This window comes from Hippocampus guttulatus, chromosome 22 (genome assembly GCF_054856545.1).
Source record: "Hippocampus guttulatus isolate MCC_2025c chromosome 22, RoL_Hgut_1.0, whole genome shotgun sequence".
Classification (NCBI taxonomy): Eukaryota; Metazoa; Chordata; class Actinopteri; order Syngnathiformes; family Syngnathidae; genus Hippocampus; species Hippocampus guttulatus.
In genome coordinates, this window is record NC_141282.1 from 2,721,232 (window position 1) to 2,745,637 (window position 24,406).

The 24,406-nt window shown below is 43.6% G+C and overlaps 3 protein-coding genes across 5 annotated transcripts; 2 read left to right on the top strand and 1 right to left on the bottom strand.

The window, feature by feature from the left end:
• The first annotated feature begins 1,396 nt into the window (after positions 1-1,396).
• On the top strand, positions 1,397-7,056 carry e2f7 (E2F transcription factor 7). Of its 2 annotated transcripts, none has more exons than XM_086103383.1 (12): positions 1,397-1,468; positions 1,581-1,871; positions 1,949-2,108; positions 2,314-2,547; positions 3,315-3,470; positions 3,541-3,675; positions 3,747-3,899; positions 3,971-4,055; positions 4,782-5,064; positions 5,359-5,446; positions 5,533-5,840; positions 5,920-7,056. In XM_086103383.1, the coding sequence occupies exons 1-12, from the start codon at positions 1,409-1,411 to the stop codon at positions 6,070-6,072; spliced, it is 2,106 nt and encodes a 701-aa protein (XP_085959509.1). In that variant the 5' UTR covers positions 1,397-1,408; the 3' UTR covers positions 6,073-7,056. The 2 variants fall into 2 exon arrangements, with proteins under 2 accessions (XP_085959509.1, XP_085959511.1); XM_086103385.1 differs by having other exon boundaries at positions 3,750-3,899.
• Positions 7,057-7,281: 225 nt separating this feature from the next.
• Positions 7,282-13,930, top strand: csrp2 (cysteine and glycine-rich protein 2). 2 transcript variants are annotated; one of them, XM_086103187.1, is made up of 7 exons: positions 7,282-7,421; positions 8,292-8,326; positions 9,339-9,455; positions 10,017-10,185; positions 11,036-11,165; positions 12,680-12,773; positions 13,729-13,930. In XM_086103187.1, exons 3-7 carry the CDS (start codon positions 9,344-9,346, stop codon positions 13,803-13,805), a joined length of 582 nt encoding a protein of 193 aa, XP_085959313.1. In that variant the 5' UTR covers positions 7,282-7,421; positions 8,292-8,326; positions 9,339-9,343; the 3' UTR covers positions 13,806-13,930. The 2 variants fall into 2 exon arrangements, with proteins under 2 accessions (XP_085959313.1, XP_085959314.1); XM_086103188.1 differs by lacking the exon at positions 8,292-8,326 and having other exon boundaries at positions 7,312-7,421.
• Positions 13,931-15,197: 1,267 nt separating this feature from the next.
• Positions 15,198-24,274, bottom strand: zdhhc17 (zDHHC palmitoyltransferase 17). Its single transcript, XM_086103186.1, has 17 exons — positions 24,174-24,274; positions 22,059-22,162; positions 21,846-21,968; positions 21,707-21,784; positions 21,355-21,499; positions 20,266-20,330; positions 19,930-20,092; positions 19,702-19,827; positions 19,480-19,622; positions 19,270-19,372; positions 17,885-18,007; positions 16,847-16,909; positions 16,668-16,761; positions 16,409-16,492; positions 16,164-16,321; positions 15,967-16,061; positions 15,198-15,365 (listed from the first exon to the last, which is right to left on the bottom strand). The coding sequence occupies exons 1-17, from the start codon at positions 24,234-24,236 to the stop codon at positions 15,227-15,229; spliced, it is 1,869 nt and encodes a 622-aa protein (XP_085959312.1). The 5' UTR covers positions 24,237-24,274; the 3' UTR covers positions 15,198-15,226.
• Positions 24,275-24,406: the final 132 nt, after the last annotated feature.

Below are 24,406 nucleotides of genomic sequence, written 5' to 3' on the forward strand. Positions count from 1 at the left end.
CAAATAAAAAAGAATAACATAACTTCCAAACATATAAATAATATGCCATATAACATAATGAATAATCACGCAATAACAAGTATAATAATGTATATCAAATAAGTAATCCAGAAATAATAAATTACATTTAAAAACTATATTCATCATCATCATCATAACAGACTACAAAATAAAATAAGACAATAAAAACAAACAAAATTAAACTGTATAACAAGAAAAATGAAAAAAAAAAGCAATGGCAATCAAACAAAGTATTCCATAACAAAAGTAACGATACCATACATTCATCAAATAGTAACAAGATACGAATCAAAGACAAACATGCGGTAAATTAAAAAAATAAACACAAAATGTTTAGAAATAAAATAGTAGAGTAACTCTTACAAACAATTCATATTAATAGAAATTTAAAAAACTATGAGCATACACTGGATTTAAAAGCCAACTAATATTAAGTCGAATCATATAAATATGAAGACCAACGTCTCTTTTAACGTGTTCTTTGTTATTTGACCTTGTGAGACCTCTTCATTGGTGGACAAGCTTTGCGGCAGCGCGCCTGTTGCCCCGCCAACACAACTCTCGAGAGGCGTGGTCGATGATTCGCGCCCATTGGTGGAAACCATTGGAGACCAGACAAGTACGGCCTCTCCAATTGGCCTGCATTTACATGACGTCACATCAAGCTCTATTCCGATTGGCGGTCTGGCCCCAGATGCCGAAGAGCGCCAGAAAGCAAGCTTGAGCGGGTGATGCTTGAGTCTCCACGGGACAGTGCGCAAATTCCTTCACCGGGACAGGTAGTTCTCTTCTGGGGCTGGCCGTTTATTTTTAAGAGGGAAAATTATCTGCTATGGCGGGTTGACGAGCGGACAGGACGTCGACTTTCTTGAAGAGGACCGAGTCTTGGCTTTGACGAATCAAAGAGCGCCAAGGTGGGGGACGTTTTCAGCTTCTAACGCCTGATTTAAGTTTGGACGAGGCGCCAATATTGCGTAACTATTCAACGATGTCGACCATTGAAAGATATTGACTACTTTACTTTACGATCAGAATAAAATTTGAAGTTATGGTCGAACTAGTGTTTCATGAGTCATTGGAGTGACTAGGGACGAGTTTCCTTTTAAGTTACATTTCCAGTATGTGATCTAAGTGCTGATTAAAACGCTTAGTGAGCTTATATGCGATAAATAAGTAACTTCAAGTACTTACTTACATTGGTGAACGTTTAAGTTTGGATAAAGAAGAGCGCTTGCAAGTAGCTAGTTAGCTTTGCGCCAAATTCAGATGCCCTCTTGGAGGGTTTTTTTTCCCCTTGGGTTATTTTTAACATCTCCAGATTTCCAATGCATTTACCACCAACTGATATTGTTTGTACTGTTACGTAGGTCCCCCCCCCCAAAAAAATATGGAAGTAGAATGTCTTGCACTCAAGGATCTTACAAGTTCAAGAAAAAGTGAACAGAAGGTAAGTCTGCCAGATAATGAGGAAATTGGGGAAGAAAGTGTTTGAAACGTACTTCCATATAAGGCAATGGAGGAAAAATACATTAGCAGTCTGAAAATTGTCTCTGTTGCAGGAAAATATATTCACAGTGTGGAGGAAATCCACCCCAACGAAGTCTGCAGAGCCGTGCATACCCGTGATGAAGTGGAAAGGCGGCACCCCGGACGCGGGCCACGTCACGCCTATCAAACACGCCGCTGAGGCCGAGCCCTGGTCGCCCACGGCCAACCTGAAGATGCTGATCAACGCCGCCAGTCCCGACATCCGAAACCGCGAGATGAGGAAATTCCTCTTTAGGCCTATCGAGAACGAATCGGAAAGTACGGCTATCGCCAAAGATGATAACGGGGCGGCTGAAGTCCAGGTGAGAGATTTGCTTCGAAAGTCATCAAGACTTGTATTAAAACGGAACCCTGAAATAAAATACATGTTTTCTTACAGTTTGAAGCGGTGGAAGAGGATGACGATGCAGAGAAGAAACCGAGCAGGAAGCAGAAGAGCTTGGGTCTACTTTGCCAAAAATTCCTGGCTCTCTACCCGGATTATCCACCTCCTGACAAACCAATCTCAATCTCCCTGGATGAGATGGCGACCAGTTTAGGTAAAAAAAAACGTTACAATGGTACCTTCACTTCCTGGTTTAAATCAACCTGTGAAGAAGATTGTACTCAACTACATGTACACCTCACATGTTTTTTGGGGTGTGTGTGTGTATTGTAGCATTTTTCTAATATAAAATGTGTCTCAAATCAACAAGGTTGGGGAACACTGGTGTAGATTTTTATGCGCGCCCGTTATCTATCCAGGGGTGGAGCGGCGGCGCATCTACGACATCGTCAACGTGCTGGAGTCCCTCATGATCGTGGGCCGCATGGCTAAGAACAGCTACACGTGGCACGGCCGACTGCGCCTGGAGGCCACGCTGCAGGAGCTGCAGCGTCAGGGCCGCCAGCAGGGCTACCATCGGCACATGGAGCTCGCCACCAGGGAGCCTGGGCGGAGCCAGGCGGGTGGCGGCGGGGAGGACGACAACGGCCACGGTAAGAATCCACAATGTCGTAGGTGATGGCAATCAGTCGGCAATGATGTCACTGAAGTGAAAAGGTGTTTCCTGAAAATCTGTGACACCCACCCACAAACATTTTTTAATTGCCCATAGATGGCATAATATGGCAGAGCAGTTTTTTTTGGGGGGGGGGGGGCATGGCCTGACTAAATGAAACTACTTCCCTAACTTCAACATAGTTCACTTATTTTTATTTTTATTTTTACTTTTATTTTTTTGGACAAGGTTAAGGCCTGACTAAATGAAACCACTTCCCTAACTTGAACATAGTTCATTTTATTTTTTTATTTTTTTGGACAAAGCGATGGCCCGACTAAGTAAAACGACTTCCCTAACTTCAACATAGTTCACTTTTTTTTTTTTTTTTTTGGACAAGGTCATGGCCTGACTAAATGAAACTACTTCCCTAACTTCAACATAGTTCACTTATTTTTATTTTTATTTTTTTGGACAAGGTTATGGCCTGACTAAATGAAAGCACTTCCCTAACTTCAACATAGTTCTTTTTATTTTTGTTTTGGACAAAGCGATGGCCCGACTAAGTGAAACGACTTCCCTAACTTCAACATAGTTCTTTTTTCTTTTTTTTTTTTTTGGACAAGGTCATGGCCTGACTAAATGAAACCACTTCCCTAACTTCAACATAGTTCATTCACTCAAGCATTATATTAGATAAGCTTTGCCCTGTGCACAAAACTTTTCTCCCTATTTTACAATTTGATTTCACAATGTTATTCGCAGCATCTGGAAACAGGAAAGACAAATCCCTGCGTATCATGAGCCAGAAGTTCGTCAGCCTCTTCCTAGTGTCTAAGACGCAGACGGTCACGTTGGAAGCAGCGGCGAAGGTTCTCATCGAGGAAAGTCAGGACTCGTCCAGTCACGGCAAGTACAAAAGTGAGCACCGGCACCGCTGTGTTGCTTTGTTTCCCCGTTTTATAAAACTAAACACCCGCGTATCTTTCAGCCAAGGTACGACGTCTCTATGATATCGCTAACGTGCTAACCAGCCTGGGCCTCATAAAGAAAGTGCACGTGCGAGAGGAGCGAGGCAGGAAGCCGGCTTTTCGGTGGCTGGGACCGGTGGATTTTAACAAATCTGGTGGGCATCTGTGACTTATTGATCATCAAGCTGCTAATAACACACTTTACAGATCTGTTTACCTTTCATAGCAGATGCTGTTGTGGGCGTCGCCCCACCTGAAGCTCGGGACCTCAGGAAAGCTAAACTGGCACACCACGCCTCTTTTCACCTCACCCCGACGTGTGTGGCCGTCCAGCGGCAGATCCGCTCGGCGCCAAGTAGCCCGCGTGGGGACGTCAACGGTGAGCGATGCCGCTTTAGCGCCGTTATTTTTATAAAACCACGGTGAGTTCATTCCACTTTTCTTCAACAGCATTTACACCTCAGCCGCTGGATTATTCCAGAAAGGCGGGAACCGGCGAGGCCATCTGCAGACCGCAATTTGGAAACCACAATGTGTGAGTTCTTGGGTCATCATGACACATTCATTTGCAAGTTTGATACACAGTTTGGAAATAACTAACTTGCTCAAAATTACCTTTAAGGTGTTATTATTAAAAATAATGGGGTTAGGGAGGAAGCATCAATATCAGATCCAACAAAATCACGCATTGCAGCCATCTTAAAACCATAAAAATGACAAATAAATAATGTTTACTTAACCTTGGAACGGATTTCTAAAATGTGAGAGAAATGCTACAATTTTTTTTTTTTTTTTTACCCGCGCAAGTGAATACCGCGCAGCGTTACGGGAAACAATGCTATGCTTGTCGCATTTAGCCTACAAGTTCATTCAAATGTATTTGCGAGTACGTTTGAACGTACTGGTAGTTGCCAGTCAAAAATAATAATAAATTACCGCACGATGGTGGTTCCAAACTTCCGTGGTATTTCAGTGATGCAGTTAACTCATTCAGTACCAGCCAATTCTGGACCAAGTCTGAAAAGACGTTTAAAAACGTCTTTGGGAGTGAATGAGTTAATAATAAAAATCAAAAATACATTTTAAATAGTCATTTTAGTTTTTGAAGGCAGAAAATATTTTGTCAATATTTTACGCGTGGTTAAATATTCCAAGATCAAAATTCATTTGTGCGAATATCTTCAAAATTCAAATACTCTTAATTAAGTGCCTATAGAAAGCACCATAAAATGTCCGAATAACGTCCATCTTTTCTCTGCAGAAACCCGGCTCCTCCAATCCCGCAGCCCACACTGCTGGTTCCCGCCCTCCGCTCAGAGCCGCTTTTTACGCTGTCCTCGTCCGCCCACTGCCTGGCTTATCTACCCAGCCTATCCCAGGCCTCTATGGTCATGCTGTACAACCAGCCCGAGGTGATGAGCAAGGCCGATGGTGCTCCAAGGGAGGAATCGACCGAGCCGAGGAAGAGACGGAGGGAATCCGCGGAGGAAGAGGAGGAAGCGCCATTCAAGAAAAGTCCATCTGGAGTTGAGCGAGCCGAAGAGGTGAGGCATGAAGCTGAAACGGATTTTCTTAGGAGCCTAAGAAAGCATATATTGAATCGGCCTGCTTGGCAATTGATTACGAGTGTTTATAAATGTGAATCTATTCAGCCTGGCATATTTTTGCACACCCAATTCATTTCAGAATTGGTCAAAAACAATGATTGGAGCAATTAACATTTCTCTCCCCCCCCCCCCTCGATTCCATCCGCAGCCCATTTAGGCATCAAACTAGGAATGAATCTCTCTCTTTCCCTCATACATTGGAAATTAAGTTCATGTTCATTTATCCTTCAGATAGAACAAAGCAACATGTCAGAAGCATCAGATGAGAGCGTCACTGGCACCCAGGCGTCACACTACCTCTATGTCCCAAACAATCCAGGTAAACCCCCCCTCAATGTGAGCACACAATGCGATTATTATACCATATAAAATGGATTAGGAAGATTTATTTTCCATCTTTTCCAGGTCTGAAAAATCTCAACTTCCTGCTCCCCTCCGGGCAGCCCTCGACCCATCTCCCCACAAGCACCGTTCCCCCGCTGGCGCTGCCCTACGTACTGGTGCCGTCCGCCGCCCTCTCTCACTACCCCCTGCAGGGTTCCGACGCTCAAGTGGGCTTCAACGTGCCGGCGCGCTTTATGGTGGCGGCCGCGCCGTACGGCCTGCCGCCGGAGCTTGGCCAGGTGTCACCTATTCCGTCACCTACCACGCCAGAACAGGGCGGGCGGGGTGCCAACGGCGTGCCGCTTCCTACAACTGCACCGCAACCACTGGTAAGGAGTCCCAGACACGTAACTCTTACATATTTAAGGGTTCAAATAAATCTAAAAAGATCTGATTGTCCTTTCATAGACTCCGCACACTCCAAAGGAAACGCCAGCGCCCGCCTCAAAGTCTTTCTTCCAGACTCCGGGCACTGTGGAGGGTTTGACCGCGGCGCCCACAGCCCGAAAGCGAGGCTCCGCGCAGAGGAGGCTGGACGTCAGCCACGCATCCCCTTGTTAGATGTCAAACGCTAACAGTGACCTTGAAAGCCTTACCGGTGCTATTTAAAGTTAGGGAATTAAATTACATTGAACAATGGATTTATTAACGTGTTTAAAAAAAATAGGGAAGCCATGTTGTTTGTGTGAAACGGCGCCATCCTGTGGTAGATGTTTTCCACTACATGATTTAAAGCCTTAATTTTCCTCTTCCAAATTTCAATGAAGCTACCTTCTCTAATTACAAATGCTTCATCATTCCTATTTATGTTTTTTAGTTAATATATATTGATTACAGGGACTTTAACAGAACACTTGAAGCACTAAGTGGATGTTTCTTCATTTGGACACACGTTATGAGAAGGAATCTGATTGGCGTATTTTATTTTGATACACTACTACGAAGGTTAGTGATGGAAAAAAAAGCCTGTGTGGCTGTGTGTGTTCTGTGTATCGGCTACCATAATGTTTCATAGTGAAGCATGACTTGACGATGCATTCGGGTACTTCAATTCTTTTGACTTTTACCATAGGGGTATTTACAGAACTGGAAAAGTACAGTTTCGTGATGTTTGAGGTGATGCGTGGTTTTATTTTCGGGGAATGCAAACAACGTGCATGGGCTGATGCATTTGTGACGTAAGTGCCTATATATGTATGTTTTTCAGTTGTCTTGGCACATTTTTCTTCAGGTTGTTGATGAGTTACCATGGTAACCGCTTTCCCAAAATAACGGTGCTATGTACTGACTTACCAACCCACTGTGAACCATTAAGGAGGCCATACCAAAGCGTGCACGGACAACCATCATACGTGTTCATCCATGTAGTTATTGTTGTGTAAATTGTATACTTTTGCGTTGTTGTATGTTTGTTCTGATGTTTTATTGCACTGTTAGTTTTAAGTATGAGCTCTTCAAAACTGGTCTTATTAGTTTTAAGTATGAGCTCTTCAAAACTGGTCTTAGTACCAACTGACTGTAGCTGTGGGCCATAGCCTTTCCTACAATGACTGTCACATACTTTAATAAAAGTAATATTTCTGTAAATGTTTTGTTCTTTATTACCTGGTTGGTCAAATAAGATCCTTTTTTAAATCCTTCGATTGCTCTGAGGTGGTTGAAATATGTTGACATGTTTTACCCGTAGTTTAATGCTGTACTGTAGTGCCCTTCTACAAAATCCGACGGCCCCTGAACGCGGCAGTTCGACGTTCACAGCTCGTAAGCCCCGCCCATCTTGCCGTAGGTGAAAACGAGCACTGTGGTACGTCACCGAGACATTCCGGCGAAGCACAGTCGACGCGACGTCGTCCTTTCGAATTTTACAATCATAACATCTGGACCCTGCTTGCAATAACATCCACCAGAAGGTATCGTACTATAAGTATATTGCACACAGTTTCGAAGTAAACATGTCGAGTTGTTTTATTGAATCTTTCCAGGTGCGTGGGTTACCTTATTTTTTTATTCTAATGGATGTTTATTATGGTACACGTTAGTTGTAATGTGACGCAGTGTGAAAGTAACAAACCGGTTCCTTTAGTTTTCATTGCTTTCTGACCAAAAACATGCTCCAAGCCCAAATAAATTAAAATGCTAGTATTGCTTTTATTATAATACAGTGGTTCTCAAACTTTACAACCCAAAAATACTTCATGACAAATTTGCAGTTTCAAACTGCCTTAAATATAGATTTATGTAAGTACTTCAGTTATTCACTTAAAATGTATTGCACCTAAATTAACATACTGTACCAACATATGCATACCACCTAAATTACATAACCATACCACATAGATTTGCCCTTCAAAAGTCGGCTACCTTAATGCTAGTACTCAATACAAACCGCCATCGAATAGCTAACAAACTGAGTATCAATGTTGCAATGTTATACAAAAACTATTGTTCTGTTTTGCGGTGGGCTGGACCCAATTAATATAATTTCCTTTCATTTCAATGGGCAAATATGATTTGAGATACGGCCGCCACAGTCCATGTGGAATGTTCACGACCGTAGGAACTTATAAACTCTCGATTAACCTCGTCAGTTTGACTTCATTAAACGCATCCTCCATTGCTTCAGTTATAAAAAAAAAACAAAAAAAAGGACAAACACAATGTGTTTAGATTTTGAAAATCACAAAAGTGAACTTCAAGTTGTTTTGATGTGAAGTGTGAACTCTTGACTTTTTCTGTTGTCTATTATGCCGTTGAGTCAACCTGTCATTGTGTTGATCCAGAGGAAGACAACAACATCTGGCCAGATAATCGCATAGTAAGTCATGTCATCACATCAAGGTCTTCGAATGGCCCAAATGGACACATTTGGGGGGGCGGGTCAGGGTCTGTAATTACAGCCAGACGCAAGTGCAGAGGCATCAAGAGAGCGATTGTGACGTAATGTTTATTGAGAGTCTGCGGTCGAGCTCGCCACGACACCCCCCAATTCCCAGAGGAATTCTTCAGGGTATTAAGTCAAATTTATCCGGTTCTTTAGCCCCAGGTGGTGAGGAATGGAGATTTTTTTTTTCCACCCATAAGGAATGTCACTACACCCTACTCTCATTTCTATAGGAAAGAACTCGGAAACACACACGTGAGCAGGATAGGATTTTTCCATGAGGGCCGATAAAGTCGACAAAGAAACTGGAAAAGGGTCTCTAAAGCTTTTCACCATTCATGGGAAAGAGGGAAAAGTGTCACGATAACCACAGAGTCTGACTTGAAAAGGTTCTGGCTGCTCAATCTAACAAATATCAATTAATCTTACCGTATTTTCCGCACTATAAGGCGCACCTAAAAGCATCCGATTTTCCCAAAAGCTTACAGTGCGCCCTAAAATCCGATGCGCCTTATGTAGAGTGTCACAATCTCTTTATAGTCCCAATTGAGCCGTTGCCCTGTTACTGTTCCTCTGCCATCTAGTGATGATTAATAGCAGGAACCAATTGTAACGTAAAAGGGTTCCCGCCCGACACTAATTGACACGTGCATTTGCTAACACACACGCAAACAGACAATTACAGACATGATGAAAAGAATATACCAAAAGCATAGTTAATTAGTGACTAAATGAAGGAAGAAGGAGACAAGCAAGGATAGTTAGTCCAAAGCGCCTTATAGTGCAGAAAATACGGTATTTAACTCATTCAGTACCAGCCAATTCTGGACCAAGTCTGAAAAGACGTTTAAAAACGTCTTTGGGAGTGAACGAGTTAAAAGGATCTCACTGGAGAACTCTTTTGCGTTCTCAACTCCTCATTGGTCATTTTGTCATCTCGTCTCAGCCACGATGCCAAACTGGGGCGGAGGCAACAAGTGCACGGCATGCCACGGCACGGTGTACCACGCCGAGGAGGTGCAGTGCGACGGCCAGAGCTTCCATAAGGGCTGCTTTCTCTGCAGTGAGTACCTATGAGATAAGCGGGTTGTTGTGTTCCAGTGAGGTCATGCTGGGGTGAAAGCATGGACTTGTGCCCACCATCTCAGATGGAAACGCGCAGACCGGTACCGACCGACCGGGGATGTGCTCAGAGAACCCGAGATCTTTCCTTTGAAAGTCTCACAAAGACGGGCTTGTCGCATTCGTGCAGATGATGAGTCGTGGGACTTTGTGTCCTTGGCTCCATGCCTTTTTCTCGATTTTTTTTTTTCCTACCCATTGACATTCATGAGCTTGGATGATCATTTTTTTCCCCCCTACTCTGACAATAGACTCTTCCAGTCGAACTCAATGGTTGCTATTATAAAAAAATAAAATAAATCTCCCCAACAGCTCCAATTGTACAGAAATTTTTAAGAGTCTAAATAAACCCAACCACCATTAAAAAAATATTGACTACTTAAAAAAAAAACTCAAATCAGACATAAACCAAAAAAAAAACCTACTTATTAGAAAAATATATATAAATAAAACTTTTGCGCATTGAATGAACCGACTTGTGCCTGCGCGTGCGTGTTGTCAGTGGTGTGCAGGAAAGGCCTGGACAGTACCACAGTGAGCATCCACGACCAAGAGATCTACTGCAGGTCCTGCTACGGCAAGAAATACGGTCCAAAAGGCTACGGCTACGGCCAAGGGGCCGGCACCCTCAACATGGACCGAGGAGAGCGCCTGGGGATCAAACCGGAGCAGTAAGCGACGCACTCACAAGTGACTTCACATTCTCAACAATAATAATAATAATAATAATAATGGGCCACTAGTGTGTGTTGCTATGGAAAGAAGGTTTTTTTTTTAACAGAATATTACAAAAATTAACAAAAACATGTTTTTGTAAAATTAAACAACAGTTTTCTACAAATAACAAATATTCTCATGAAAAAATTCCTGCAAAAATATATATTTGTATTTTTTTTTGCGATGTAAAAAACGGAAACTTTTCTCCTTGTATAATTTTGCGACTTCAAAAAAATCACATTTTCATAAAATGATTAAATATATTCCCTTAAAAAATATTTTTAAAAAATCTTTAAAAAAAGGAAAACGCTTTTTTTTTTTACTAAAATGATTATTTCCATATAGTCTTTTTAAAAAAGCATGAATTTTTTTTCCCTCATAAAAATAAGAACATTTTCATGAAAAAAGGTCAACTTTATTCTCAATAGTTTTTCTACTAAATCAACTTTGTTAAACGACACCTTCACTCTCAAATTTTGTTTTTTTGTTTTTGTAATTCCCCGAAAAAAATAGAACTCATAATTAAACCATATCTTGATTTCAAAAATATTATTTGACTTGGATGTCATATCATAACAATGCTTTAATCTTGTAATATATGCCTTTTCTTTCTTTTTCGTGTTTATCCGATCCCGAGGCATCCGCCGCTTATTGTTATGATTATGAAAGCATTTTCTTATGTAACGAGCTGCGCCGGACTCACAATGGGTCACAAAGAGCTTCATTCAAGAGGACTCTTAGTCACCCTCCACCGAGTGCAGCTCCAGAGCCTCTCTGTCTTGTGTTCCCGCTCTCTCCCGACAGGTCACAGTCTCACAGGCCCACCACTAACCCCAACCCGTCCAAGTTCGCCCAAAAGTTTGGAGGATCGGAAAAATGCGCTCGCTGTGGTGACTCCGTGTACGCCGCGGAGAAGATTATGGGCGCAGGCAAGGTGACTTGTCCTCCACTTCATCAACACTAATTCCCATTCCCATATGTTGACCATTTCTTCTCGAAAAAATGTTTTTTGTTGTTGAAGACAACATGAATTTTTTTTAAAAAAAAGATAGCATGTGCTTCCCCTGCACCCCAAAAAATATATTTTCTTGGAAAATAATTTTTCTCTTGCAATATAGAAAAAAAAAATTCCCACTCCCATAATGTGAAAAAAAAGATTCGTAGAAAATGATTTGTTCCCCAAATTCTTTGTACAAGTTTTCCGTTAAAAAAAAAAGAGATTGCTTTTCTTTCTTTTTTTTTTTTGATCTATTTTGGCTAATTTTTTTGTTTGTTTAATATTTCACATTTCTTTCTTGAAAATCAAACAATTATTCCACCCAATCAATTTAAATATTTTTCTTGAACAAAATGTTTTTTCCGCTCCAAAAGTTTGGAGAATTTCCTCGTAAATACTTTTATTGTTTTAATTTTTTTCTCAGTTTTCGCTTGAAAATTTTGACACTGTTTACTCAAAAATATAACTTTTTAAACTTTTTTTTGGGGGGGGGGGTTGTTAGTGTTGCTCAAAAAAATTCACATCTTTCTTGACATTTTTTTTAGACTTATTTAGTCCTTGGTGGGGGGGAAAAATAAAGACACAAAAGACTTAACCTTTTTTTTTTTTTTTTAAATTGGAATATTGTAACTTCGGTCTTACAATTACAACCTCTGACCCAAACATCCCCAAATCTTTGTTTTCATTGTCTTCACTTGCAGTCCATGACAAAATTAGCAAAGGCAAACTTGCGACGACTTTTACGTGTTCAACTTGAACCCTTTGAGGGACAGCGGTTACCACAATGGACAGCTTATCATGTTATCGGTTTACAGGGTGCATGAAAGGCTTGATTCAAAAATCACAGCAATCCATCCAGGCAACAATCAGCTCAGTGAAGCGTTCGTCCCAACAGCAATATCATATCAGTTCCCAAAAAAGTGTCAATGTCATATCAAGGCAATATGAATGTTCTTAATAGATTAGTAAAATAAGAGCGCGACAGGCAGTAAACTCACCAAGCTTTTCTTTAGCTGTGAAAACCCCCAACCGGGGGCAGGGAGCCACTTGAACCCATAAAAGGTCGTCCATTTTCCTCATAAACATCCACCGGGAATGACAAATCCAGGGTGAAATTAAATTCCATTTATATTATGTTCAACAACAAATTAACATCGGCTTCAAGTTTTGATTTGGATTGGAGTGTTTTTTTTTCTCCGATCAGCTGTCAGGCATATTCCACTTTCTGATTACTTCCTGGAAGGGAACCAATCAGATTTCAGCATTCATACTATATGCTGAGACTGTTTTTTTCCCCTCACAATATGTACAAAATGATGCTCCAGATTATTTGCATCCGCATTTGAATGGGAAAGCGTATCTGAGTGTGTAATAGTGTAATTTTTTTTCTGGTTGTCAAATTCTTATCAACCGTTTTAAAATGTATCTGTGTGCACGTTTGTGCCCCACAGCCATGGCACAAGAACTGCTTCCGCTGTGCCAAGTGCGGCAAGAGCCTGGAGTCGACCACCCAGACGGACAACGAAGGTGAAATCTACTGCAAAGGTGACGACGTCCAACTCTTGTTTCGTTTTTGTTTTTTTACCACCCTCAATACTAATTGGCCACAAAATGGCAGACAGGCTTCGTTTGTTTCTCGGTTAGTGACATAATGAAAGGAGTCACGAGCGACATTTTTTTTTCAGCTGACTCTCTTGTGCTGCTATTATGATGCAATAATTTAACAATCTGCTTTTAAAACCGTAGAAGCATATTTTGACTTTTGGGATGAACGCTTTTCAAAAGTCAACCAACTGTACCGAGAGCGATTTAAAAATACACCACGAACGTAACGCATGGAGGATAAATATCACAACCCTTGAATCCTACATTGGACCTTGAAATTGAATTTATGTCGAAAGTGACATCAATCAAATGCACACGTCGCATGCAACATTTTGTTTCTGTGTTTTCTGATCCATCTCCTTGTCAACCCCGCAAACAATCCCGATTTTCGACTCAGTCGGCTACAGCAAATTTTACGAGCGTTTGGGTGGTTCTCACACACTAACACGTAGTTTGAACCTCTCACTGACACCAAAGAGAGATAAGAACACGAAGCCAGAAAAAGACACTCGTACGCGCGCACACACGCATGCGCGCACTCGAAAAAGCACATAAAGCTTGAACGTTTGTGCAAAACCTGACGAGCAGGAATGTTGCATCTCAGCTTCAACCAACACCGGGTCACTTGCTGTCCAACAAAAGGGCATAGAAAAGATTCCAGTAAATAGCCACTCAGGTTTAATGAGAATTGTTTCTTGAAATTGACATTTTTACGATCGAGGCAGATCCGTTTTCTGCGCACGCGCCGTTTAGCGGAAGCTAAGTTCGAAAATGCTAACACCGCGACGCATTCCAACAAAAATAAATTCAGCTCTGTTTTGGCTTTCGTGTAATGTCGTGTTTGCTTCGAATTTGTATCTTAGCTTAATGTCTTCTTCTTATTGATTTCCCGCAGCTTGCTATGCCAAGAACTTTGGCCCGAAAGGATTCGGCTTCGGCCAAGGAGCGGGGGCACTGGTCCACGCTGAGTGACAACATTGTTGCAATTCCTCGCCGCTTTTTTTTTCTTTTAATCCTTCTCAAATAAAACAGTACACGCCATCCACATAAAACTTCACATTTGACTGTCTTTTATTATTAAAGCCATTAAAACTGAACCATGCCCATGTTTTACATCTGAAGCGGAGTTAAAGTGATGTGGGCAGAGAGAGAGAGGCACTGGAATGATATCCTATTTTCCTGTGTATGTATTTTATAATATATATGTACTGTACGTCCCCAGAAGACAATTGACTTTTTCTGTGGGAAGAACTCGTAAAACGGGGCTGCTTTTGGTGTGTTGATATGAAAAAAAAAAAAAAAAAAACACCAGGCCCATCTCACATGATCACATTTCCGCTTTTAGCAAAAGAAAAGAAAAAAAAAAAGTTTGTCTCGCGTCTTTGCTTTACAATTTGTACATCCAGTGGTATAACAAACCCATATGTGACATTTAAAAAATAATACAAAAAAAAATGGATGAGTACAGTCCACAAGCATGGAATATAATACACAGTCGAGGGGTTCACTAGACACTGGATTTGAGGGTTAATCAAACAAAACGGAAGAGAATGCACTTGCCAAGACGTAACACTGAGTATATACAGTGGCATCATACATGCAAGTGTGGGACACCAGTGTTGGACATCACTAAAAGCTAGTCACTTCTTCATGTCCTTGTCATTTAGTCCCCCTCGAATGAAGAAAGAAAAAAAAAGGATTATTTATGTACACATTCTTTACACGGTGCCTCACATACGGGGAAAGTAAACAATGGGGGAGGAAAAAAGGTGCTGCTGGGCCCTTTTGATCAGTAACAGCCCCAAAAAAAAAAAAATCAGTGCAAGTTTGGAGGCAGACCAAAACAAAAAACATACATCAAAGTTGACAGCTTTTTGATACAGACACACGGAATGAACCTTCCTTTCCTATAATCCGTAATAAATACACCATCCAACAGCTACAGCTAGACTCTTAATATAAAAAGCCTACTCATCTTAAAAAAAAAAAAAGTCAAGAAATGATGGAGGATCTCATCGATAAATACGCTTTCAATAAATATACCTGTAACACGTTTTTTTTTTTTTTTGCCGGTCCAGAACGCTGATAAAAAGACATTCCCCTATCCGAAAATAAAAGAACCTAAGAATGAAGAGGGGATACTGCAACCGTATCTCTACCGGTACCAGAGGTGCTTTGATTTTGTGACGTTTTTGTTGTCCATCTCCCTCTAATAGTGGTGACAAGTGGGGGGTGGGGGGTGGGGGGGGGGGTTGCCCCTCGACAGCATGCGAATCCCGTCCCAGGTTTTGCGTGATGCTGCGAAGGAGTGCCGGTTCTCACAATAAACGAGGACTTGCCCCCCCCCCCAGACCCCCCCCCCCCCCCAACTCTGTCTTCACACCCCCTCTTTTTTAAACCAGCTGGTAGCCAGAGCCTGACGTCTGGTCGTAGTCTATTGTGTACTGCGCCGTCCAGTCCACCGCCACGGGCCGCATCAGGCCGCAGCAGCGGATCTCGAAGAAGTCGATGAGGTTTCGGATGCAGCCGTGGCTGTAAAAAAAAAAAAACAAGAGAGGGACGAACAAGGGGGAATGAACACTCGATGATATGAAAAGCAAGGCTAAAATATTAAAAAGCATGCCGAGTGTAAAATATATTCTTGTTTTTGGAATGTGGGAGGAAACCGGAGCACCCGGAGAAAAGCCACGCAGGCCCGGGGAGAACATGCACACTCCACACAGGGAGGCCGGAGCGGGGATTGAACCCAAGACTGTGAGGTCGACACGCTAACCACTGGGCCGCGCATTATTTCATGTTCACTCATTCACTCCCAAAGACGTTTTTAAACGTCTTTTCAGAATTGGCTGGTACTGAATGAGTTAAGTGTATTCCCCCCAGGCATCCCCCCGGCCCCCCAAACAAACGTAAATGTGGTTTTTGGCTCCGCACGTTGACATTTTGAGTGGCTTCCTTAAAAAGTGGGCAAAGCTGCACTTTGGGCAACCACAGTGAAGTCACTTGCTAAAAATCACGCCGGTGCACATCGATGCTTGGCTTGTGCTTGGAAATGAACCACTTTGAAAATTACAAGGAGTGCAGCTGCGGGAGGCTCAAATTATGGTGAGGAAAATCCAATCTTTGAAATACGTACTTGAAAGGGCTTTCGATGGACGTGGCCGTGACTTTAAAGTGCTTATACCGCCGGGCGTTCATCCGCTCGTTGGTGGTGATTCCTAGAGCGGCGATCTGGGAGGGAGGGAGGGGGAAAAAAAAAACAAAAAAACAATGGCAGTGTCAGCAAGTTGTGTTTTATGCTCGGCGATGCAAAATATAATGAGGCGTCCCGACCTGGTAGAGCTGACACATGATGAGCACAGCCACCCACATGAAGTGGAAGACGCTGTTGAGGAACATCCAGAACATCCACGGCGAGCAGGCGGCGATCTGGGTCAGGTAGAGCCAGAAGCCGTCCTTGGCGTAAGTGGTGGCGCAGTGGATCCTCCAGTCTGCGGCGCACGGAGACGGCGTTATTCGGATATTTTGGAGGCGTTACTTTTAGCTTCCCGGTGACAACCGGGTGGGGACGCACTCACAGGAGATGCAGCCGTACATCATCCAGCAGATCATGCACAGCAGGAAGAAGAGGTAACCCATGAAGTAGCGGTGGTTCCCGCTTCCTGTGGACAGAAAAAAATAAAAATAAAAATGGACTTCCTGCTTTTGTGCTTCTGTTTAGCGCGCTCGTTTTGAGGGGGCGGTGCCGTCTCATGCAAATGAGCCGCTGCTCATTAACCTCGACTGCGATCATCGCCTCATTTATCGGCTCGGGTGAAATACGATCGGGCGACGTACCCACGCAGTTGCCCACCCAGGGGCAGTGGTGGTCGAACTTGGCGATGCAGCGGTTGCACACGGCGCAGTGTTTGGATCTGATAGGCTTCCGTATCTGAGCAGGAAGTGTGACAGAATCGATTTTTTTTAAGAATCATATTTGTGTTTAAATATGGGGAGGGGAAGTGATCTCGGCTTACTAAGCAAGTGCTGCAGAAGATGCTGAGATCCAAGCTTCCCGTCTCTGCCAGCTCCACAATAGTCTGGAGGGGGGGGGAAGAAAGCAGTTCTGAATGATTAGTAAATTTTAAAAAAATGCAGATGGGGACAAATTTCATTCAAATTTTGATATTGTTTGTGGACTAAGCTGAACTTCTGATTTGATGAGTTAGATTTGAGCTTTTTTATTTCTTACGGGGGACATTAAATGCACCCTATTTTCCGCACGATACGGCGCACCTAAAAGAATTGCATTTTCTCAAAAGCCGACGGTGAATCTCATTATTTGTAGATGGATCTATATTCAAATTTTTGGACATAGTATTTTAAATGTTCTGGAAAGTGCTTTTTGTTATTTTTTACGGCTACAGCAGTTGTGAAAGATCTCCATAAAGCTGTATTGTGTTGTATTCCCTTTAGTCTGGCTCCATCTAGTGGATGCATAGCGCAACCGCAGCCACTAACGTAGCTTCTATTCGATGCGCCGTAGATATAAAAACAGTTCAAATAGGCCATTCATTGACAGTGTGCCATTTCGTGCGAATAATACAGGAATGTATTTGCGCTGGACGACTGATGTGCCGTAAAAAATTTAAAAAATTAAAAATTATTAAAAATTTAAAAATTATTGACTGGGTTTCACCGACTGCTGCACTTTAAGCTATAAAAATGTCGAGAGTTGACAAAAAGGACAAAGACTAAAAATGCTAGACTAAAGACTAAAAATCCTTTCCCCTTGTGTGTTTTCTTTGACGGGAAATCAAGGGGTGGAATGGGTTCCTCTACACACGGAAGGGGGGGGAGCTTTGAAGCTTTCAACAATGCGGGATATATTTAGCACGTTCATCAATGACAGGATGGGGGACCCGGGGCCCCTTTCGGTGTTTTTAATAGTCCAATTAGCAACTCCCATGCATTTCTTTTGTCTTCAAAACGACCTCAATTGGAAGGAGAAGGCTTGAAAGCTTCAACTAAGACCCCCCCCCCCCACCCCCCGCCCCAAAAGGCGACTATTTGACCTTTTTCTTCTGTTCCTCGGAGGCTTTGATGATCCCCGGGTCTGATTTCCACGATTTGCCAAAATTGTAGAAGAGAGCCAGCGTGTTGATGAGGAACGGCACGTGGACCGTGGCGAAAGGGAGATGTGCGCGGCGAGGTTAAGGAACGCAGCCGACGCTCACGTGTCATCGCCAACCCCGAGCGGACAGTATCGTGATTTTATAAAGCACTAAAAAAAAAAAAAAAAAAAAAAAAAAAAAAGCACAAACCAATTTAAACGCAACAAGGTGAGCGCACGTGAGACTCAAACCGCCGTATAATCCGATGCGCCTTATACAGTATATGGCGTCGCAGTCCCCATTTCCCTGTTAGCGCTCCTATGCCATCTAGTGGTGAGTATTAGCAAGAACCAATCAGAACGTAAAAGCATTCGCCAACACGCACTCAAACAGACATTACGAAACGAAGATAACACCAAAAGCAGAGTTGACTACTGACCTAATGACGGAAGAAGGAGACGAGCAAGACTTCTCCGGATATTTAGTCCCTTGAATTAAATTATTATTACAGTGAACATGGTAAGATTTTTTTTTTTTTAACATCTACATTTGACAGGTAGTAGTTCATAATCTGAATATTATATTGGTATTATTTACAGATTTTTTTTTAAATTTAAATAATGACATTTTAGAACATTTGAAAACAATTACGAATTACCGACAATCATTATAAATAACACAAATAATTATTTCAATGTTAAAATGAACCCTTCCCAAGCACTTGGCTCATCTGCGCCCGAACTCCACCGTTCTTTTCATGAGGCGCAGGTCAAAGGATCTGCGCCCACCCGCCCGCCCGCCTTATTTGTGCAGCAATGAAGCATGTGATTCAATGCCCTCCCCTCCTTCAATTAGCAGCTTCCGAGCAGAACCGCAATTCTTCCCTGAACAGAATAAAAAAGTTCCAACAAGCTCATTTGCACGCACATTGATTGGACACTCCGCTTTGCCATCCATCCCGATTCATGTTGTTGTTGACGTTTTTTTTTTTTTTTGGCGGCTCTTTCAAGACAAATGGATTAAAACTCAATCCCCAGCTCAGATTGGTTTGTGTTCTAAATTAAAAACGAAAGTGAGGGGCGAAGCAGTAAAATCGCTCTCCTTTGCCAACCTCTTTGTTTCCGTCAGATTTACTGGAAGGACAAATGAGCTTTAATTCCCCCCCCCCCCCCACTATAATTAGACAACTGGACTGCCGTCTGGTGGACGTCCGAGCCATCTGTCAATACGACACGTTGGCGCAGGTTCGCCAACGTCACCTGACTCCAGAAAGGAATACGGAGCAATGAGCTTGTTTTGTTTTGGGGTTTTTTTTTTCTTTCCCCACACAAATGCCCAAAAAGGATATCATTCCAGAACCAGTAGAACCAGGTTGTATACATCCAAAACTTGGTTGCCAGGTAGATTCCCAGAGGGAGAGCACTATGCATGGAGTGGTCAAAAAAAGCCCTGGAAGCACAAAACAGGCGGCGGGGACGTTTTAACCAGAAAGTGTGAAACGGTCCCACTTGAAATATGAAATATGAAATATGAAAGATGCTCCCGACTGGACTTACTTGGAGAGAAACTGCACGGCCACCCAGACGCCCACGTACATGAGACCCTTGATGAGCCAAGAGTCGATATCCAGGTCGGCGATGAAGCCCACCAGCCAGATGACCAGGAAGGGCGTCCCCAGCATCACCTTCTGTCTGACCTCCTGAGGGCGGAGCCACACGTCATCGAATGCGACTCGTGACTGACAGCTCCCCCCGTCAATCGTCTCCGGCCACGCCCACCTTGTCCGTTTTGAGTCTCTTCAAGTAGGACGGGCTGTCGTAGCCTTTGGCTTGCCGCGCTTCCTGCAAGTGGTTGATCATCCACACGTTCTTCCTCTGCTTGGCGAGATCCAGCGGCGTTTCACCCTTGGAGCATAAGAAAAAAAAATAATAATAATAAATGAGATGCAATCTGTCGAGCCAGCGTGACAGCGGAAAGCCTCCCCAGAGTTTGCGGGATTTTACTACCTTGATGTTCTGCGCGTCGACGTTGGCGTTGGCGTCCAGCAGCAGGCTGATGACGGTGGTGTTGCCGGCCAGCACGGCCCAGTGCAGCGCCGTGTTCTTGTGGTATTTGTCGCCCAGGTTGACCGACACGTTGAAGGTGAGCAGCAGCCGGGTGGGGTCCACGCTGTCGCCAGAACGAGAAAATCAAAGAGCGACCATTGAACTGCACTCCGATACATACAGTATATATATTTTTTTTTAACGACAGTCCTGACAAACGTGCTTTCGAGGCGACGACGCAAGGAAGGAATGTTCATTGCAATTACAGACGAAAGATCTTCGCGGGTGTTTACGCACCTGTGCGTCCTGTACGCCGCCCACATGAGGGGTGTCATGCCGTTCTGGTCCATCATGTCCACATCCTGTCGTGCATGCAACGCAAGCCAATTAGATGGGACGGCGCGTGACGGGTTGTGAAGAGCACATTCAAGCCTATTGACGAAGACGCGTCAGAAATCAAAGTGACATGGCACCAAAATAAAAGTCGAGTAACGACTCAAATGCAAATGAAGTCAACTTAAGTTACCGTATTTTCCGCACTATAAGGCGCCACGGAGTATAACGCGCACCTTCAATGAAACTGTTTTCATATATAGGACGCACCGCGTTATAAGGGCGCATAAAATAGAAGCCAAAATCGCGGTTGCAGTTGCGTTATGCAGCCACTAGATGGAGCTACACTGAAGGAATACAATACAATACAGCTTGACTTATAGAGAGCTTTCACAAGCGCTGCAGCTGTGACAAAGCGCTTTACGGAACATTTTAAAATGCTACAGTCAAACCTCGGTTTTCGAACGTCTCTGTTCTCGACCAAATCGGTTTTCGACCAAAAATTTCGAGTTTTTTATGCCTCGGATTACGACCGAAAATCGGTTCTCGAGCAAACTGAGCGCCACTCAACTCCTCTCACCTTCCTTACACGAGGAAGTGATGCTTCCTCGAGTAGATGAGGAAGTGACGCTTCCTTGTGTAGCGTTCTATTGTGAGAGCAGACATCTTCAATAAAGATTTTTTTTTTATTTTAAAGAGTGTGGTTTCGGTTTTCGAACAGCCTTCTGGAACGGATTATGGTCGAAAACCGAGATATGTACGTCCAAGAAATCAGAATATTGATCCATATATAAGGTGCATTGGAGAAAATGGAATGCTTTTAGGTGCGCCTTAGAGGGCAGTGATTCAAAGTTCCTTAACTCGTTCAGTACTAGCCAATTCTAGACCAAGTCTGAAAAGACGTTTAAAAACGTCTTTGGGAGTCAATGAGTTAAAAGTGCCACTAGAGGGAGCCGGGCAGTTTTCCGAATCACAGATGGAGAGTTGTTCAGAAATATATCAACCGCGTGTTTATGACACGTGGGGAGATCTGTCGTATTATCCACGTCTGACCTGTCCCTTGGCGATAAGGTAGGCGACAATGGAGGTGTGGCCGAACTGGGCGGCCAAGTGGACGCAGCTGCAACCCTCGCCGTCGATCAAGGACGGGTCGGCGCCGTATTTCATCAGCTGCACCACCATGGATAGGTGGCCTTGTCTGGAAGAGAAGACGCAATAACATTTATTTCCCCGGAGAACAGAAAAGTGAGATGGATGGATGGATGGTTTTTTTTCTTCCCTTGCTGCAGTCATAGAAAAGACCAAGAGAAAACTACGGGGTGTTTTAAAGGTCAATGCAAGGTGGGGGACAGGCTATCAATAATGCAGGAGCAAAGACGTCCTACCAAACGCTCGCAGAAGGTACCTGGTGGCCCAGTGCAGCGGTGTGGAGTTGAGATCTCCTCCCAGCTGGTCCACGATGGCGCCCTTAGATATGTAGTACCTGTGATAAAGTATTATTAGCGCCTCTGCCATTCCCAGAAAGAACCCCAGAAAAGACTCACTTGACCAAGTCGACCCTGTTGTTAATGGCGGCCCAGTGGAGGAGGGTCACGTTTTCTTTGTCCGGCTGCCGGACGTCGAACCCGGCTTCCACCAGCTCCCTGCATCGCTCGAAGATGCCGTACCTGCGGAGGAGACAACGTCATATGATGGTTGAATTTGCGAAACCATTCCAATTGCGTCCAAAAATGTTTCTCTGGAGGGGGGGGACTCACTGCGTGGCTTTCACGATGTCCCACGTGCTGTAGTCGTCCACGTGGTTCTTGCGGCTGACGGTCTCGCTGTAGCCGTGATTGAAGTGGCTCTGAGGCTTGATTTCCTACAGGGCAAAGAGCAACTGAGGTCAGGTTTTCTCCTTTTTTGGTGGCAACGCCTCATTAGCGGGTGCAGTTCAGAAGTGAGCACACCAAGAGGACAATGCGGCGGTAGAACAGGACAACGGCGGCTAATCTAGCCCTGCGCCGGAAGATCTAATGTGCCGCACGTGCCCTGCGGCATCTGCGCTCACTTCTCACATTCAATTAGCCTCCACGGTAACGCCGGCAGAACCGTCTGTTCGCCTCGACGGGCCTGGGAAACGCAGGTCGCGTGTGTTTCTTGCAAACAGTGGGTATCACATACAGTAGCATCGTGTAGTGAAATTCAAAAGAGCACCATGCTGTTATTTTGAAGCAACATTCAGGTGGGATCAAAATTTTCCATAGAACTGTTTTCAAAGTCAGCAGATTATGGCTGTAAATAGAGATTATTGTTCTAGTATGAAAAACGGTGGCTCTGTCAAATCCTCTTTTTTTTTTTTTTTTTTTTAAATCTGGATTTGAAGATTGATAGAAAGTGCTGACGATTCATGCGTGGGGGGGGTGGGGTGAAAGCCCCTGACAACAGATATGAAATCACTTTCACCCCCGACATCACTCTCCCGTGGTGACACCTTGTCAACCCCACTCCCACCAATTAAAAAGGCATTTGTCACTGCAGCGATAAGTGCAATGAGCCTCTCCGCTTTTTGTTTTTTTTAAACGCGATCACTATGAAGTGTTCTTACATTTTAGAACTACGTTGATTAGGGTGGGGTTTAGGGTCGTTACATGCTTTGTGTGGGGGGTCAACAAAATTATAATCTTACCGTTACAGCCCGCATGACCTAACTCAAGTTTGCCACGACCTAAATTTGAATGCAAACAAACAAGTGCAGTTTTCTGACAGCCAATTCGTTCGTCTGTTGGTGAGTAATGCGCCTACAGAAGGCTTGGTTCAATTCTCTTGTCCCAGTTCGCCTTCTCTCTCTCTCTCTCTCTCACATCCCTTTGACTTCATTATCGCACCGGTGATTGTTCCACTCCTCATCTAAGGGCAACATGACATTCACAGTCAATTGAAAGTGGTCTTGTTTTCTGTTTACAAATGTACTGTAACATGATATGCACTCTTTTATGTCTACATATTGTTTGGACGTGAATTGTGCTACACTTTCTTGGTCAGACCACTCGTGAAAAAGAGACCTCTGTACGTCTCAACGTTTTATTTTCTGTGTTTTAAAAAATAGGGTTCGATTGATTGACGAGCCAGTGCTAAGTCATTGCAACCTTTTCAACAGGCTCGTTGAATACCCCCTTCTAATGGGGCCGCTAACTTGTTTAAAATTTACTAAAGCCAGGCAATAAGCTCCCAAGACAGCTCAAATAACACAATGACTTCGTCTTTGTTGTCGAAGAAAAATATTTTTAAATAGGAATGAGCAGTAACCAGATTGATGTACACTCTCAGCGATGGGAATGGTGAGTTAAAGTGCAAGGAGTTTATAAGACAGCATCCGTTGTAAAACAATAATATTAATAATAGGTGAATGTTCGGAACAGTTTCTGTAATACAGGGTGGCGATTTTGATGTCCGACACATTTCTACCGGCTACTCCTGCCAATGCAGCTCCCGAGCTGCATGACGCTTGACTGAAGATTGACATTTTTCCGAACGCGAAACGACACTTAAACGCACCGCAAAGAATGCACGATAACGGGCGTGAATTTGGCAAAAAAATAAAAAATCGAGGCAAGCGGGCCACTTTGGCGTGAAAATAACACGGACACTAGCAATGCAGCAGGAGGCATAGGAGGGGTGTGTGCGTGTGGGGGGCAGTGGGGGGTACCGTTAGCGCATTTAGCATCGTTAGCAGCCTGACATCCTCCCCGCTAGTGGTAATGCAGGGGGCATTGGCTCTCCCAACGAAAAAAACAGGATGAAATACAAAGAACATCCAGGCCAATGCTCCAAATTTGGTAGAAGGTGCGTTCAAGCACACGCGCCCAAACGACGGGTTGAATAAAACGTACCTCTGGATGGAGAATAGGGACGCAGCCAGCTTCTTTCTCATACTCCTCCATGACATCGGCCATCTTGGTGGTGATGCCCGCAGTGCATTGTGGGAAACGGGAGGCTGCGAAGAGGGCAAGGGGTGGGGCGGGGGGGGGGGGGGGTTCAAGAGGGCGTAGTTGTCAAAACTACAAATAAATGGTTTAATTCGTGTTATTTAAATCTACTATTACGTCTCATTTAACACCGATAA

Coding starts and splice junctions, on each gene's coding strand:
- csrp2 (XM_086103187.1), top strand. CDS start 9,344: ATGCCAAACTGGGGCGGAGGCAACAAGTGCACGGCATGCCACGGCACG. Junction 11,166..12,679: donor AGATTATGGGCGCAGGCAAG/GTGACTTGTCCT, acceptor TGTGCCCCACAG/CCATGGCACAAGAACTGCTT. Junction 12,774..13,728: donor AGGTGAAATCTACTGCAAAG/GTGACGACGTCC, acceptor GATTTCCCGCAG/CTTGCTATGCCAAGAACTTT.
- e2f7 (XM_086103383.1), top strand. CDS start 1,409: ATGGAAGTAGAATGTCTTGCACTCAAGGATCTTACAAGTTCAAGAAAA. Junction 1,469..1,580: donor CAAGAAAAAGTGAACAGAAG/GTAAGTCTGCCA, acceptor TCTCTGTTGCAG/GAAAATATATTCACAGTGTG. Junction 5,065..5,358: donor GAGTTGAGCGAGCCGAAGAG/GTGAGGCATGAA, acceptor TTTATCCTTCAG/ATAGAACAAAGCAACATGTC.
- zdhhc17 (XM_086103186.1), bottom strand. CDS start 24,236: ATGGCCGATGTCATGGAGGAGTATGAGAAAGAAGCTGGCTGCGTCCCT. Junction 21,785..21,845: donor AACAGGGTCGACTTGGTCAA/GTGAGTCTTTTC, acceptor ACTTTATCACAG/GTACTACATATCTAAGGGCG. Junction 15,366..15,966: donor TCCATCGAAAGCCCTTTCAA/GTACGTATTTCA, acceptor TTTTTTTTACAG/CCACGGCTGCATCCGAAACC.